Below are 16284 nucleotides of genomic sequence, written 5' to 3' on the forward strand. Positions count from 1 at the left end.
AATTAAAAATGACAGTTCCCGTCTGTCAATTATACGAGAGAAAACAAGATGTTGATATTCTGGTTGGATTTGGTATAGAGACACTAAAAAGTCAAATAATTCAGCTACAAATTGCTTAAAAGATCATCAAAATCGGTCCATTATAACACAATATAAAACTTTAAAATACATCAAATTTTTATGCCCGTTTTTCGTGCAGGTTGAGCTTTTCTCGAGATTTTCTATAAAAAATTGACAATGTTACAGTTCCAAAAATTAATATATTTAACTTAATTACAATATTGATAAGAACGTCTAGCCAAAGAAAACTGCTTTAACATTAAGGACATAAGTTTAAATTTTAAAGTCATTAAAAATGTATGGTATGTATAATACGTTTAACGTCGACCTTTTTTTTTAAATTAACGAGTATAAACAATAATTAAAACTGTATTTAGCCAGCGATAAATATGGTGACAAAGTAATATTAATTATAATATACCTATCGCAAATATATAACGCATATTTTATTGTATTTTATGTAAACTGGAAGATAATAATTAGTGTTTTAAATGCGAATATAACGATATGCTTGAGTAGCTTAATAATTACTATAAAACCAGACATTTTTTTGTTTTTTTGGTATAGTACTCTGTGAACCATGGAAAAGACACTACTAGTACCACTTTTATATACGCTAGTGTATTATTTAAACCAAGCTAATGGTGCTACACACACGTATACCTTAGGGCCAAATACGGCAACTGTGACCACAATGTCCCATGTCTGCAAAAATGGACATAGTACCGAGGTAACTACTGGGGTAACGGCGACTCTTCATGCTAAGAGTACTACCAGAACTAACTTTGGCAGCAAGTAAGTATTTGCTTTATTTCATTAATTTTAAATTACTATTTTTTTTCCAAAAAAAATTTGGCTTTATTGTTGTTAAATGTGTAAAGTCTCGTCTAGACGTAACGTTTTTTCTGCCAGTCAAAACGGTCAGGTAAGATGGATTAAAGAGGTTTACGGTTATTTAGGGTTTTAGATCATCAGTTTTCGGTAAAGACCGTAATTGTAGCTTTGTGTTTAGTGAAATTAAAAAGAAAAACATGAAATTTCATTACAAAACTGTTATTTGTGGTTTAAATTTCATTTTGAAAAACTATTTTATATTTTAGAAAGTTTGGCATAGAATTTTGAACACCCTGTATAGTTTAAGATTACGATATTTATGGCAAAGTACGGGCAGACCAACTATAGTAAATGGCTAGTATAATTTTGATTTTAGGACATTCCTTGTATTTTTAATATTTTTTTTTTAAAAAGGATGAACAAGATATTACTTTAAATTTGGACTTAAACACAATTCCTAAGTTTTTTATTATACGATACTTGATATATTTTTTTCCAGTTTTGACAATCGAATGACAGAATTGGACAAAGTCGCTGGCGATCACAAAGGACACATATTAGCTTCGGCATTCTATGGACCAGCAGTAACATGGAATTTAGCACCTCAAGCTGACAATCTTAACAAAAAATACAGATGCAGGAACAGCGTATTAAATCTTTGGTAAGAACAAATTTATTTTGCCTTCATCAAACAGCTAGATCCACTGAAGAACTTCATAAGTTTGCTTTAAATGTATTCTTGCTAAAGAGAGCCTTACACACACAGTTCAGATCTTAAGATCAAATCGATAGTTTTTATAACAGATAATTTCGTCAGTCTATAGACTAGAACACTTTCCGCCAGATCTGTGGTCTGTACAGCTAAAAATATTGAGCATGTTGAAAGATCGCAGATCTCGTCTCTTCGATGACATCTTTATCGAAGCCGCCACTACACATTGAGATTTGGATTGAATCAAAGGAGTGTATAGTTCAAATCTTTCAAATATCATTGTGTTTAGGACTCTTTTAAGTCTTTCTCTGATCGTTCTTGGTCTTGTTTTTTAATATAAGCTCTTGTCTCTGTGTAGGTACGACTGTGAAAAATGGATTAGAGACCAACTCGATGCTGGATCTCACTTACCAATAACGGTGAGAATTAGGTTGGAGTATGAAAACAAGAACTGTAGACCTACTTATTGGTCTATTGACGCAAGACGTACCGATGGACAGGGATGTGTATCAGACCGTATCAATAATGGACCCCCTCCACTAGGAGTTTGCCAACGATCCTAAATTGTTAGTCAGAGAAAAAATAATAACTCAAAATTTTTAAAACAGTTTTAGTAATGTCTGTTACGTTAAAATTATTAAATTAATTAAAAAAATTTCCCGCAATTAATTGTTTTATTTAAATTAATTTAATAGTATATTATTGAACGAGCAATTTATGCTAGCCATTATTCACGCAGGGTGACGTTTCACCCTGTGAATAATAGCTATAAATTGCGAGTTGAATATTATACTTTGTCTACGGCCATTATAATAATTATGAGGAGTGTTTGAATTTGTATTTTTAATGTTAATCTTACTATTAATTATTTTATTCATGTTTTAGCGGAAAATGTCGCTACCTACTTAAAATTTGGCAATTTCAAACGTCAAAATTAACTAAAAGATAATAAAAACGTCAATATCATCAGCATAATCATCAGTTGCTATGCATCGAGAGTCGCAGTCATCTCGAATTATTATATTTTCAAATATTTGGAAAGTTTATTATTAGATGTGCTTTACGACATAGGTACCTGTATATTAGTACTTTTTTCTACCACCTTTAGTAAAATAAATTTGTTGAAAAATGATAGATCGTATCACCAGCAGCTGACTTTTTGTTGTTTTGTGTAACTAAAGTTGGTAATGTGTGTTTTATTTATCGTTATACAGGATGTTTCAAAACAAATGCGAAAAACTTTGGGGCGTGATTCCTTGTTCAAAATAAAGGGTAGTTTGCTTTATAAACGTTGGGTCAAAAGTCAACCATTAGGGAGATATCGCGGTACAAAGATGGCGGAAAAATAATGTTTTTATTTTTTATCTTGAAAACGAAAAGAGATAGACTAATGAAATTTTATGGAAACATTACTGTTATGAAAACACACTTTCTGGTAATTTTTTCACTTTTTTAAAATGAGTGGAAGGGGTTGAAATAAACTACCCCTATCATTCTTGTTAACAAAATTTAAAGAAAAATCTTATCAAACACATGCAAAAAAAAATTAATTTGGATAGTTTAGTTTGTTTAGAAACTTTTTTATCTCTTGTGTTTTTTTGATAAAACTCACCGATTTGAAATTAAAAAATAAAATGTAAAGCATTACATGTCAGGGCAAAAAACATTTTTAGATTAAGAATCTAGTGATAATAACGATAATAATAATCATCTAGATAATAACGTATTGCAGTAGAGTAATGTCAAATAAAATAATATTAGGAACATCTTAAAAAGTAACAGCGGCCGACTAGATTTTTTCCTAAAAAAATTACAGCAGCCCACTAGATTCTTTATCAGAAAATGTTTTTTGTCCTGACATGTAATGCTTTATATTTTATTTTTTAATTTCAAATCGGTGAGTTTTATCAAAAAAATACAAGAGATAAAAAAGTTTCTAAACAAACTAAACTATCAAATTAATTTTTTTGCATGTGTTTGATAAGATTTTTCTTTAAATTTCGTTAACAAGAATGATAGGGGTAGTTTATTTCAACCCCTTCCACTCATTTTAAAAAGTGAAAAAATTACCAGAAAGTGTGTTTTCATAACAGTAATGCTTCCATAAAATTTTATTAGTCTATCTCTTTTCGTTTTCTAGATAAAAAATAAAAACATTATTTTTCCGCCATCTTTGTACCGCGATATCTCCCTAATGGTTGACTTTTGACCCAACGTTTATGAAGCAAACTACCCTTTATTTTGAACAAGGAATCATCCCCTGAAGTTTTTCGCATTTGTTTTGAAACACCCTGTATATGTATTTGAATTTTATTGATGCTGCTTCACGTTTTTTTGCAATAAAACATACTTTTACCAACTTTAGTTGAGTACAGTTGTTGGAGAACGATAAATTGGAGTACCAGCATCTGACTTTTTGTTGTTTTGTGTAACTAAAGTTGGTAATTTATGTTTTATTTAAAGTTATATATGTATTTGAATTTCATTGATATTATTTCAAGTTCTTTGCATGAAAATATCGTACCAACATTCTGTAGTCAATCAGGAGATTGATTTTTGGAAAACGAATTTATGCTTTTAGCAATCCTCCAGTCTAGAAAGTTTTTATAGGCAGACCTGTAATGATCCTTAGACTTTTGTGGTAGCAATCCAAGACTTGTTAATTTGGCCGCCTCTGCTATCTCTGGTGGTGTACAGGGCTCATTATCACTCTCATAATTCATTTTTTGATTTTAAGCGAGTTCTTGATATGCCACTAAATAATCACTACCTACTTTTTTTTTGATTTATATACGACCTAAATAATAGAATGTAGAATGTATGGAAGGAGGAAGTGGCATCATCTCTCTTTGGATAATATCACAGAGGGTGGTTTTATGTTTCCCATGACCAAGTGTATTTCTAGTGGATAGGTAAAAACGATTTAGTTATATGGTGCTGCGTTATAAACTGAGGGGGAATCGCTTCATTGAATTCTCGTTATTTTCAGGTATCGATTGAACGGCCCGGGCAAAGAGTAGTGGGAATTTGCTGAAACTTATTGGGAGGAACAGGGAAACAGAGAATTTGGGGGATTTCCGATATCCACCGATATGCCCAAATGGCCTGTCCGCATTATAAAGGGTGTTGAACGTTTAAGAAGGATATTTTATTTAAAGTTAGATCAATAAGTCGATTTTTTATGCATTTATTTATGTGGAAATATAGTAATTGTTGACAGTAGCTTATAAAAGCTGATGGGCTAAAAGCGGCTTATTAAAAACTTTTTTATTTAAGTTACTTTGAAAGATCTAAAAACGAATTGTAAAAGATTTTTTTTTAAATTCATCACCGAGAAGGGGTGAAATAAATAAATAAAATTATTTTTCCGAAATTTCGGAGAAACGGTAAGGACTAGAAAAAAAAATCAAATAAAAGTTGTGCAGCGTCAAATTCTACATAGAAATGACCTCTACACTTTTTTTGTCCAGATCAAAATTAACTGAGATAGGGTGGGTGGAAGCTAGAGGATGAAAGTAGAAATTTAAAAAAAATTATAAGTTGCTGAAAAATTCATATATTTAACATTATTATTCAATTTGCTTGGAAAATTATAAATTTCAATTAAGATTTTCTTAAATTCACCCCGAGAAGGGGTGAAAAATATAAATAAAGTGTTTTTTTTTTCCAAATTTCAGAGGAACGGTAAGGATTTTGAGAAAAATGTTTCAATAAAAGTCCCCTAGCTTCTAGCCACTCTATCTCGGTTAATTTTGATTTGAGAAAAAAAAATATAGAGACAATTTTTATGTAAATTTGGACGCTCTATATAATCTTTATTAATAAATAATATTTTCTTGTCTTTAGCTGTGTATTTTTTCTAATTTCGAAAAATCGAAAGTAGAGAAAAAATTAAAAAAAATATAAAAAGTAAAAAGAAAATTGTTTTGCTTGTCGTAAAGGGGGGAACCAAGCTCCACTCCCACAACCGGTTTCTGGGCCTACCCCTGGGAGAAACCGGTTGTGGGAGTGGAGCTTGGTTCCCCCCTTTACGACAAGCAAGACAATTTTCTTTTTACTTTTTATATTTTTTTAAATTTTTTCTCTACTTTCGTTTTTTCTAAATTAGAAAAAATACACAGCTAAAGGCAAGAAAATATTATTTATTAATATACACTAAAGCTGTAAGAATTTTGTTCATTTCATATATTTGAGCGGGCCGAAAAACGCTCTTTACCATCTTTTGACGGGAGATGCACTAATATCTCACCGACACTTTACGACATCGTCTGTTGATATAGAAGAAGTTTTGCTTGCCGTATCGGTGAGAACCAGCCCCTGGACAGCCCACCTGATGAAGGGTACGCCCAGAAACCGGTTGTGGGAGTGGAGCTTGGTTCCCCCTTTACGACAAGTAAGACAATTTTCTTTTTACTTTTTATTTTTTTTTTAACTTTTTCTTTACTTTCGATTTTTCGAAATTAGAAAAAATACACAGCTAAAGGCAAGAAAATATTATTTATTAATATATACTAAAGCTGTCAGAATTTTGTTCATTTCATATAATCTTTATTTGAACTTTTTTTTCTAGAAAATTACCGTTTCTCCTAAATTTCGAAAAAATAATTTTATTTATTTATTTCACCCCTTTTTGAAGGTGAATTTAAAAAATCTTTACTAAAATATTCATCAAAAATTCAAGTTTTTTCAAAAACTGTTTTCTCAGACTAAAAATTACTTAAAAAAATAGATATATAGGGTGGGAAAGAACTGAAAAAAATTATTAAGACACACAAAATTATGCTTTTATTAAAACAAAATATATAAGCTCTACAATAAATTATTATACAGTATAATTAAAATAAAGTTAATCATCAATCATCAATTCCTATGATTTGTTTCAAAATATATAACATAGTTTGAGGATTGCCTGTGGGTACCTAAAACAGAAAAAAAAAACTAAAAGTTAGTTTTTCATAACAGGAAATGTCTGAAAATAATATTATTTCTAGAGAAGTTGGCATTTTTGCACAAGTAAAAAGGCTTATTCACATAGTATTATATGTGAACATGCACTCAGTCAGTTTATATAAAAATCGGAAATATGTCAACAACGGATATAGAAATTCTTAAAGGCGTCAAACAAGGATGTATATTATCGCCACTTATGTTTAATTTACATTCTGAATCGATATTCCAGGAGGCGTTGGAAGATTTTGAAATGGGAATAAAGGTGAATGGTAAACCTACTAATAACTAGTAGTGGGAACTATCGAATGAATACTATCGAAACATTCGATAGTTGCAATTCATTCGAATAATTCGATAGTTAGTAAGAAAACATTCGTTGAAAACTATTCGAATAAAAATTATCGAATAGATCCGTCATCTGCCTTGAAACATTGTATTCTAGTAATTCGGCAGCAAAAACCATTCATTTATAAAATTTATTCATTTATGAAATTCATTTATTCGTCAGGATCGATTATAATAAAATATTAACTGAATTTTAGTTGTCGCCCGGCGACGTAGGTTTCTTTCCGAGAAACGCGACAGCGGTCGGTGGCAATGCTATGAAAGAAGCCGGCATCTTTGATTTTTTGCGGAGTCAGATAAAAATAAGGACACATTATTTTTTTATTGACGTGCTAGTATTTACACAGAAAACACATAATGAAGGGCGCTGTTGCCATATTTTGCTATTAGTTGATATTAGCAAAGAATATTATTGTTTGGCTTTAGTTAATTAGGGATAGTATGTCTATATATTCTGCATTTTTCTTATTAATATTCTGTTGTTACAGTGCAATAATACTTGTTATTTTGGACGTAGGAAAATGATTTTTAATGTTTTTAAGCAAAGACTGGTTTAATAAATAATAATAACAGTAATAATTTGTTATACCTATTAACAACAAAATTTAAAATCATTTAATATAAACATTATTTTAAGTAGTAGCAAAATATAAACAACAAATTAGATGTCAAAATTATTTATATTAGATCCTATTTAAAAATAATATAGTCTCTAAATTTTTTGGCAACGTTGGCTTATTAAAGAATAATAATTACAGAACTAATTTGTTATATTAACAACAAATTTTAAAATCATGAAATATAAACATTTATTAATTTTCTAAGCATGCAATGTAATGAAAGGAAAATATAAATAAAAAATTAGAAATCAAAATTATTTATATTAGGTGCTTTATATTACTATTTAAAAATTATATTTACTTTTACTGGCATTTACTTTAAAAAATAAATGAAATATTTCTTCGCAAAAAACTACATGTAAGAGAATTAGCATAAACAAAATACAAACATTGTTAACCTTTTTTTTAAATTGGCACGTGTAAAACTTTCATTTTAATTTTCTCACCCCATAGTTTGAGTTCGATAACCATTTACTTAACCACGTTACTTAAATATGATTATTAATTTCCAACTAATTCATATTATTAAAACATCTAAAATACAAATATGTATTTTTAAAATTAATTGTAAGTTCATCTCATCTCTGTTAAAAATTGCTACTTCTCCTAAAAATTTCCCTTTAAAAAAATGCAATCTAACCTAACCATAATATACCATATAAAATTAAATAATTGAAAGATCGGGCAACGGAAAATCACACAAATTTTCGGAAAAATTTTGGCCACTTGGCACACAATCGTCAGTTAAAAAAAAACTACTATTTTAGTATTTTAAATATTTTAATAAACGCAAAAATTGCATAGTATTTACAAGGCGAAGTTATAAAAAATTGGAAGAACTAATAATGCACTGACGCACACAAAAATCAAACGAATACTAAATTTATCAAAAGCATTCGATAGTCGTGGCGCAACGATAACCATTTAGTCGCACGGCGAGGTTGTCACATATGCTTTAGTATACAAATGAATGAATGATTTTATTCGAATAAAACCATTCGATAGTTGAAATCATTCATTCAGTAACCATTCGATAGTCTAATTCATTCGATAGTTCCCATCGCTACTAATAACATCCGATATGCTGACGATACGGTGCTCCTAGCTGGCAATGAGAAGGATTTGCAGTGCCTGGTGGACAGAGTTAGCAGTATTAGTCAGAGTCATGGTCTTAAAATAAATATAAACAAAACAAAATTTATGATTATCAGCAAACAAAATATTGAAAATATCAGGATACAAGTGGAAGATCAAAATATAGAAAGGGTAAGAAGATTTAAGTACTTGGGTTGCTGGCTGAATGATAAATGGGATCCTGATGAAGAAATCAAACTTAGAATTGAAATAGCCAGAAACACTTTTTTCAATATGAGAACTCTACTCTGCAACCGAGACCTGAATCTGACTACTCGATGGCGAGCTACCAAATGCTATGTACTCTCTACATGGTTATACGGAGTCGAGGGATGGACGTTGAAGGCACGGACCATGTCACGCTTGGATTCATTTGAGATGTGGTTATACCGACGAATGTTGAAAATATCCTGGGCCGAACGAATAACAAATCTCGAAGTATTGGAAAGAATGTGTAAGGACCAAGAACTATTAACTACAATAAAACGACGGAAAGCAGCATATTTTGGCCATATTTTTCGAAATAACAAATATAGTTTCCTACAGCTGATCGTTGAGGGAAAGATTGAAGGACGACGAGGCATCGGGCGTAAACGGTTTTCCTGGTTGCGGAATTTGCGCCAGTGGTTTAATATAGGAGAGGCCAGTGCAATTATCCCTTTGGCTCAAGACAGGGAGGAATTCCAATTGATGGTCGCCAACCTCCGATAAGGAGAAGGCACATGAAGAAGAAGAAGAACATGCACTTTGAAATTAAAGGCAAAAATATCTTTTTTCTCGAAACTGAGACAGATGTTTGACAGTTTGACAGAACGAAACTGAGACATGACTGGCATGTGTGAATAGCGCTTAAACCTACCATATGTCCGGCACGATGAACCCAATAAAAATTTAATTTGCCATATCTCTTCTGATATCCTTCATAGACATTTTCTAATATTATTGGAGTTCGATCTGCCAAGGTCCATTGGTTTTTATTGTTCCATTTTAGACTGTTTACCCATTTAAGTGTCCCTGCAATAGCAAATGGTTATATTAAATTCAAAGATATAGTCAATATGATACAAAAAGTCTAGACTATATATCGGGTGGTAAAAAAAATGAACTGTCCAAATATTGGTTCTCCTATTAACTTTATAGTTAATTCGTAAATAGGATTTTTAAAGGTCTGCGTATGCTGAATACACATCCCTAATTTGAACAATTTTGAACAAGCTGATTTTAAGTTATTTAAGAGTTCGAAAAAGTAGCAAATTAAGCGTTTGGCACTTAACGTTTTATGTAAAACTGACTAGGTCTTCTTACACAAATGAAGAAGGAAATTAAAGATAAAGAATTATACTATATCCGTATTGTAGCACATTTTTAGACAACTTCTTTATTTTTAAGATTTTGATGGTCAATCATCAACAAAATATTCCTTACGTTTGGACTAAATGTTCTCGAAAATAAAGACATAATTTAAAATTCCGTTACAATACGGAAATAGATTGGTTTTGTGATTACAGTGATATAAACACACCGGAAAAGTCTAGGGATATTACAATTTTATCCAGCCATCGTCAGTAATTTTATTATTTGCATTTCTGATATAATATAATTAAAATAAACAAATAGTTTACAGGACGTATTGGAAATAAAAATGCGAAATTTACCGAATTTTTCAAATTTACCTTGATTTTTGTTGAACTTAGTGAAAAATACACACATCTTTTTTTATTCTAAACTGTGAATTAAAAAAAAAAAGATAAAACCATTTTACTTAATAAAGGGTATGGCCTCCTCTACTGTTCAATACAGCCCTACATCGTCTCTCCATGCTCCTGATCAGGTTGTCGATCTCTTCTTGGGGTACAGCCTGCCACGCTGCATTCACGGCCCGAACCAGATCCCTACGAGTTTCACGAGGCATACCCATTCTCAAAATTCTTCTTTGGACCGCGTCCCATACGTGCTCGATGGGGTTGAGGTCAGGAGATTGTGCCGGCCAGGGTAAGATGTTTAATTGATGAGCATTGATAAACTCACTTACCACTCTGGCTGTATGAGGCCGTGCATTGTCATGCATGAGAATGAAGTTTCTCCCAAAATCATTGGCATATGGTAACACGACAGGCTCAAGAATTAAATCACGATATGTGATTCCTGTTAGAAACCTTTCAAGAAAAACGAGATCGGTTTTTCGGCCTAACTGGACTCCTCCCCAGACCATATCTGTTCCACCTTGATAAGGGTGCACTTCCTGAACATGATCTAACCGAATAAGATTTCCCGGTTCTCTCCATACCCTAAGTCTTCTCGAATCCGGATGAATTCCAAAGCGTGACTCATCCGTGAAGAGAACATTGGCCCATTGTTCATTCGACCACTGAACATAATCTTGAGCCCACCAATATCATACCTCTCGATTTCCTCTCGTGAAGGGTTGAGCTCTCCAGGGGCGTCTGCTTCTTAAGTTGACCTCTCTTAATCTATTGCGAACAGTGTCAGGACTAACAGTTACACTATGTGTTTCCTGGAGAATTAAACTAAGCTCTGGTGCTGTAAGAGTCGGTCGGCGTCGAGCATTTAATTGTAAAAAATGATCTTGCTGAGGGGTAGTAATGCGATGTCGCTCTGTGTGCCTTTCAGCAACATCACCACTTTCACGGTAGCGTGCACTTAATCGCGATATTACACTTTGCGTTGTATTTAATGCTCTAGCTAAGTCGATTTGGCGCATTCCAGCTTCGAGCATACCCATGGCCCTTAGCATTTCGTCTCTGTTAAGATGTCTACGCTCCATATTGTCGTTTAATACTAAACAGAGTTACTTGAATGAATTCTGGCCAGTTATCATAAAAACATAGCCAGTACAGGTTAAATTCGATCAATTGATGCTAGGTGCCTTTTATACATTTGACAAAAAATGCACAAACACTTCTGCAAATATCCCAAATTTGGAAATAACTAGTGTGACTACTTCGTTTCAATCGAAGTAGAAAGAATCGGCCTACAAATATGTGGTTGTTTATTCAAAACATTTATCTTTAACTTTAATAAAATGATATCCCTAGATTTTTCCGGTGTGTGTATAATTTATATGGATTTGTAACAGATTGCTCACTATTTTATGGCAAATGTTGAAGCTCTGCAAATTTTAGTAGAGCCTTAATCAAAGCACGTGTGTTTGAAATTTTGGGTGTGACTTAACACGACACGATCTGGCTAAACCTTAGGCAGATTTCTGAAATATAATATATATTTCCTTCGGCCACACACCCGCTGTACGCGACCCCTGAGAGTGACCCGAACAGTACAGCGTAATAGACTCTTAATTTTTTATTTTAATTATAAAATTAAAATCAAGTGTAACTTTCCTGGAGTGTTTACTATTAGATCAAGCTGGCCATTGCAAACTGAAATCTCCAGATCAGTTTCATTCAGTAACCTTTCAACAACGTCTGTTACTGGTTTCATATTGTCTAGATATAAAGCACTGTGTACCAAACGTCTTTGGTCACCCCATCTATGCTCTGTGGTTATGTTTAGTGCATCTCTAACAGGGCCATTCATTAATCTGTATAAATTTTCCGGTTTTGAGGACTTGATTCCTTTGTATTCTAAAATTAAATAATTATGAGTATTAATAACTGCGATAGTTAGTGAAATAACTGGTTTCTAAATGTCTCGAATACTAATAAATCACTATAAATATACTCTACATTTTAAACTAATCAAGAAATTACTGCAAATGAGTTATTTTTAGACCAGTTAATTCAAAAAGATTTAATAAAAAGTGTATTACTTTTAATATTATCGAAATTTTGGAAGAAGTCGTCAGGCATGCTATCTCCCACAGATTCTATGTCAATGGGAATTGGGAGCCCTAAAAAATATTAAAATATACAAAAAAATCACTACTAACTGTTAACTACTGTGGTCCTTCTGAGATTTGTTAGCTATGGACAAAGGTCGTACTTACAAGAACTATTAAGTAGTACACTCGATTGCTTCACTTGTTTGGTCATTATATTGTGGAAGTCAACTGTCGTCAACAAATTCACTGTATATTGAACAACACGATTATACAGTGTGGCTTTGGTATAATCGCCAGTTGACAGTACACCTCTTATAAAATCTGTCATGTTTTTGAGTTGCTCAGAGCCTTCATAATCTATGAACCCCTAAAAATAATTGGGTTATACGAATATAATAGAAATTCTCGCCAATGTATACAAAGAAGCCAAAGCAAGAGTAATGATATAAAGGGAAATCAAAACAACTTCCGTTGCACGTCATCAATGACACCATGCGTCGTCTTATGGAGTTTGCTGGTGGTCGTATTATGATGTGCAACCAAAGTTATTTCAATTTCCCTATATAAAATAATCCCAGAGTTCCCAACTGGTACAGGAGTAAGACAGGGAGACGATATCCCAAAAGCTGTTTACAGCAACACTAGAAGAAATCTTCCGTCAACCAGACTGAACCAACAAAGGATTAAAATAGATGGAGAATATCTTAGCTATCTAAGATTCGCTGATAACATAGTCCTATAATTGCTAATAGTCCTGAAGAACTACCACCACAAATTAACGAACTAAATACAGCCAGCAATAAAATGGATCTTATTATGAATTTAGCAAAAACCAAAGTAATGTATAACAAACAACTGTTAAAATTGCATTATATCTATCAAAAATAGTAGATAAAATAGTACTTTAACCGCAAGAGTAGATTAAATGATACTTTAACAGCGAGGATAGGTTAAAAACCTTATTTCTTCTCGCACATTTTTAATTGCTTTCATTTTTGAAAATTTTTGTACTCCTTTTCATAAGTTATTCGGGATTTAAATGGAAGTAGTTTGGATATGGCGTTTGTCGCCTCAGCCTGAATATCTGTTGGTAATTTACTTATTTCGTTTTGAGCCATTTCTGGCTCCAATTCAATCAGCAATCGACACGAAAGGGAATAAAAAAATACTGACTCAAAACTGACAACTAAAGAGACAGCTTTATTTATTTGTCAAATTGCATAGAAACCAACGCCAACTCAACACAATATTTTTTCTACTCGTAATAAATTTCTTGAAATAATAATTTCTGAATATTTTTTAAAACGTAACTCGTTATGGAAAAAAGATATTGTTTTATACACGACGATAAAATTGCATTACCGTCTCCCGAAATTAATTCATCTTTTCGCTCGACGATAAAATACCATTTTATCTTTATCGTCTTGTATAAAAAATAACTATAACTACGCTAAACACAAAACAATACTACTATCTGTAACAAAACATGATATTACATATAAAAACTTTGTACTTACCAAATTATACAGATATGAATGCCAATATGATATTGAATCGATTGGAGATATCCAAGGACCACCTAAAGCTATGCCTTTTAGATTACATAGAATGTTTCCAAGTTTTGATTCCTTAAAGGCAAAATTAATATTAAAACCAGGTAATATAAAATATATTTAATTTTTATTGTACATATTTAGATCAAATAATAAAAAATAAATGCTGTTACTTGATATAGTAGCAATCCAATATCTGTAGCCATTTTTCCACCATAAGACTGACCAAATATATATGTAGGAGTATACTGAAATTCTGGATTTTCATGGAAAAACCTTTTTAAGAAAATCAAGAAGTCCTGAGCGATAACAGAGTTGTTTTTGGCGAAGTAATCGATGTCACTGTCACTGACGTAACTGAAACTAGAGAAACACATTTGGTGACCACAATATTTTTAGTTTTAGTTAATAAATAATAAGTCTAATAACTAAAAAAAATTGGTATGGTTTCAGGAACAAGGTGTGTCAAAGAATTTAATAAGTATTAAACCAATCACCCGGTTCCAACTGGATTGTCAACAAACAACACGTTAACGTGTTTGGTCCAGTCAGCCTCTCTTTCTTCCAGATCGACGTTCAAAGGTCCGATTTCCAGAAAATTTCCTATCCCTGTTGACGATCCTCCAGGACCTCCTAAAAAATTATGTCTATAACTGATTTGATATGAGAATACAACAGAGAAAAATAAAATCCGATTTCAAACGATAAACAGAGCTTAAAAATAAAAGTAAACAATAGTAAAATATATAGTGTGTCCATGGAAAGAGTATACGACAGTGACAGTTGTATTTTGTCATTTTTATTCAATAGGAGAATTTTCAATTTTCAAATCTAGAATTTTATATTAAACTAGCGTGTACCAGCGACTTCGTTCCCGTCGAATTAATCATTTGTAATAAGCAAGAATTTCCATTAACATGTAACTGGATAAAATTTTCTCATATTTATGTCAGCATGAGAAAAAACAATATGGCGATATTATTATATAACTTGGTAATATTTGAGGGGTAGTTTCATCTCGTTGGAATTTGACTTTTGAAAGATCCAGTTGCCAAAAATAAGCTTTTTATGTCAAGCAGTTTAAGCAGAATCGTGGTTACGAAATTACCCAACTTTTTGGAACACCCTGTATGATTTTTTAAAAAATTTCAAAATATGTAAAAAAAACAAATAAATTATGCTTGTCCAAGCGTTTTCCCGAAAGACTAACCGTTTTTTAAATAACAAATATTGTAATATTTGAGGGGCGTTTTTACCCTCTTGGAATTTGAGATTCGAGAAACCCCTCCTTATCGAACCTCTACACCCCACAGTCAATCCGTTTGCCAAAAATCAGCTTTAAACGTCAAGCAGTTTAAGCAGAATCGTGATTACTGAATGGTCATATTTTATGAAATATCCTGTATAAATTTATAAAAAATCTTAAAATATGTAAAACAACAAAATAAAATATACGTGTTTAAGAGTTTTTCCGAAAAACTCACCGGTTTTTAAATAAAAAAAAATATTTTAATATTTGAGGGATAATTTCACCCCCTTAGAATTCGAGTTTTGAAAAATCCCTTCTTATCGAACCTCTACACCCTAAAGTCAATCCGTTTTCCAAAAATCAGCTTTTTACGTCAAGCGCTTTAAGCAGGATCGTGATTAATCAATGACTAGATTTTTCGAAACACCCTGTATACATTTTTAAAAAATCTTAAAATATGTAAAAAAACAAAATAAAATATACGTGTTCAAACGTTTTTCCGGAAATTTGACCTTTTTTAAATAAAAAATATTGTAATATTTGAGGGGTGGTTTCACACTTGGAACTAGAATTTCGAAAAATCCCTTCTTATCGAACCTCTTCACCGTAGAATCAACCTGTATGCCAAAATTGAGCTCCTTACGTTGAGTGGTTTGAGCAGCATCGTGATTAATCAGTATGTCAGTCACTTAAGGATTTTATATATTAGTATAGATTTACAGTTTTATACCTTGAAGCCAAATCACTAAAGGCTTTTGAATATATTCACCAGTGGATGATGTATAGTATAACCACCAAAACATGTGTGATTTTTCATTTATTGGGACAAAGCCCCAATTTTGCCGTCCCTGTCCAAAACCAGCTTTTCCTACAATCAAAATTAAAGCTTTAAATAGAAAAAAAAACAGTGTTATCACTATAAACTCACCTTTAGCTAAAACAATACATAAAAATAAAAATACGCAATATTTTAGAACCATTTTTAAGTTATTCGGGACACTTTAAACGAGCTAAAATTGACCATTAAC

At 31.9% G+C, this 16284-nt stretch overlaps 2 protein-coding genes across 2 annotated transcripts; one reads left to right on the forward strand and one right to left on the reverse strand.

Annotated features, from left to right (window-relative positions):
- Positions 1 to 594: 594 nt before the first annotated feature.
- On the forward strand, positions 595 to 2267 carry LOC115883964. The gene is made up of 3 exons (XM_030902385.1): positions 595 to 855; positions 1394 to 1555; positions 1965 to 2267. The coding sequence occupies exons 1-3, from the start codon at positions 641 to 643 to the stop codon at positions 2167 to 2169; spliced, it is 582 nt and encodes a 193-aa protein (XP_030758245.1). The 5' UTR covers positions 595 to 640; the 3' UTR covers positions 2170 to 2267.
- Positions 2268 to 6384: 4117 nt separating this feature from the next.
- Positions 6385 to 16284, reverse strand: LOC115883916 (retinoid-inducible serine carboxypeptidase-like). Its single transcript, XM_030902344.1, has 10 exons — positions 16185 to 16284; positions 15987 to 16124; positions 14505 to 14640; positions 14181 to 14370; positions 13972 to 14082; positions 12620 to 12821; positions 12443 to 12523; positions 12015 to 12257; positions 9515 to 9669; positions 6385 to 6525 (listed from the first exon to the last, which is right to left on the reverse strand). The coding sequence occupies exons 1-10, from the start codon at positions 16234 to 16236 to the stop codon at positions 6460 to 6462; spliced, it is 1374 nt and encodes a 457-aa protein (XP_030758204.1). The 5' UTR covers positions 16237 to 16284; the 3' UTR covers positions 6385 to 6459.

This window comes from Sitophilus oryzae, unplaced genomic scaffold (genome assembly GCF_002938485.1).
Source record: "Sitophilus oryzae breed Bouriz unplaced genomic scaffold, Soryzae_2.0 scaffold_2006_pilon_pilon, whole genome shotgun sequence".
Lineage (NCBI taxonomy): Eukaryota > Metazoa > Arthropoda > Insecta > Coleoptera > Curculionidae > Sitophilus > Sitophilus oryzae.

What these genes read in the sequence shown, in the direction of transcription:
- LOC115883964 (XM_030902385.1), top strand. Translation starts at nt 641, where the DNA reads ATGGAAAAGACACTACTAGTACCACTTTTATATACGCTAGTGTATTAT. An exon ending in AGAACTAACTTTGGCAGCAA is followed by an intron (nt 856 to 1,393) that starts GTAAGTATTTGC and finishes ATTTTTTTCCAG; the next exon opens with TTTTGACAATCGAATGACAG. An exon ending in AACAGCGTATTAAATCTTTG is followed by an intron (nt 1,556 to 1,964) that starts GTAAGAACAAAT and finishes GTCTCTGTGTAG; the next exon opens with GTACGACTGTGAAAAATGGA.
- LOC115883916 (XM_030902344.1), bottom strand. Translation starts at nt 16,236, where the DNA reads ATGGTTCTAAAATATTGCGTATTTTTATTTTTATGTATTGTTTTAGCT. An exon ending in AAATTTCGATAATATTAAAA is followed by an intron (nt 12,258 to 12,442) that starts GTAATACACTTT and finishes ATTTAATTTTAG; the next exon opens with AATACAAAGGAATCAAGTCC. An exon ending in TTCATCGTGCCGGACATATG is followed by an intron (nt 6,526 to 9,514) that starts GTAGGTTTAAGC and finishes TTTCTGTTTTAG; the next exon opens with GTACCCACAGGCAATCCTCA.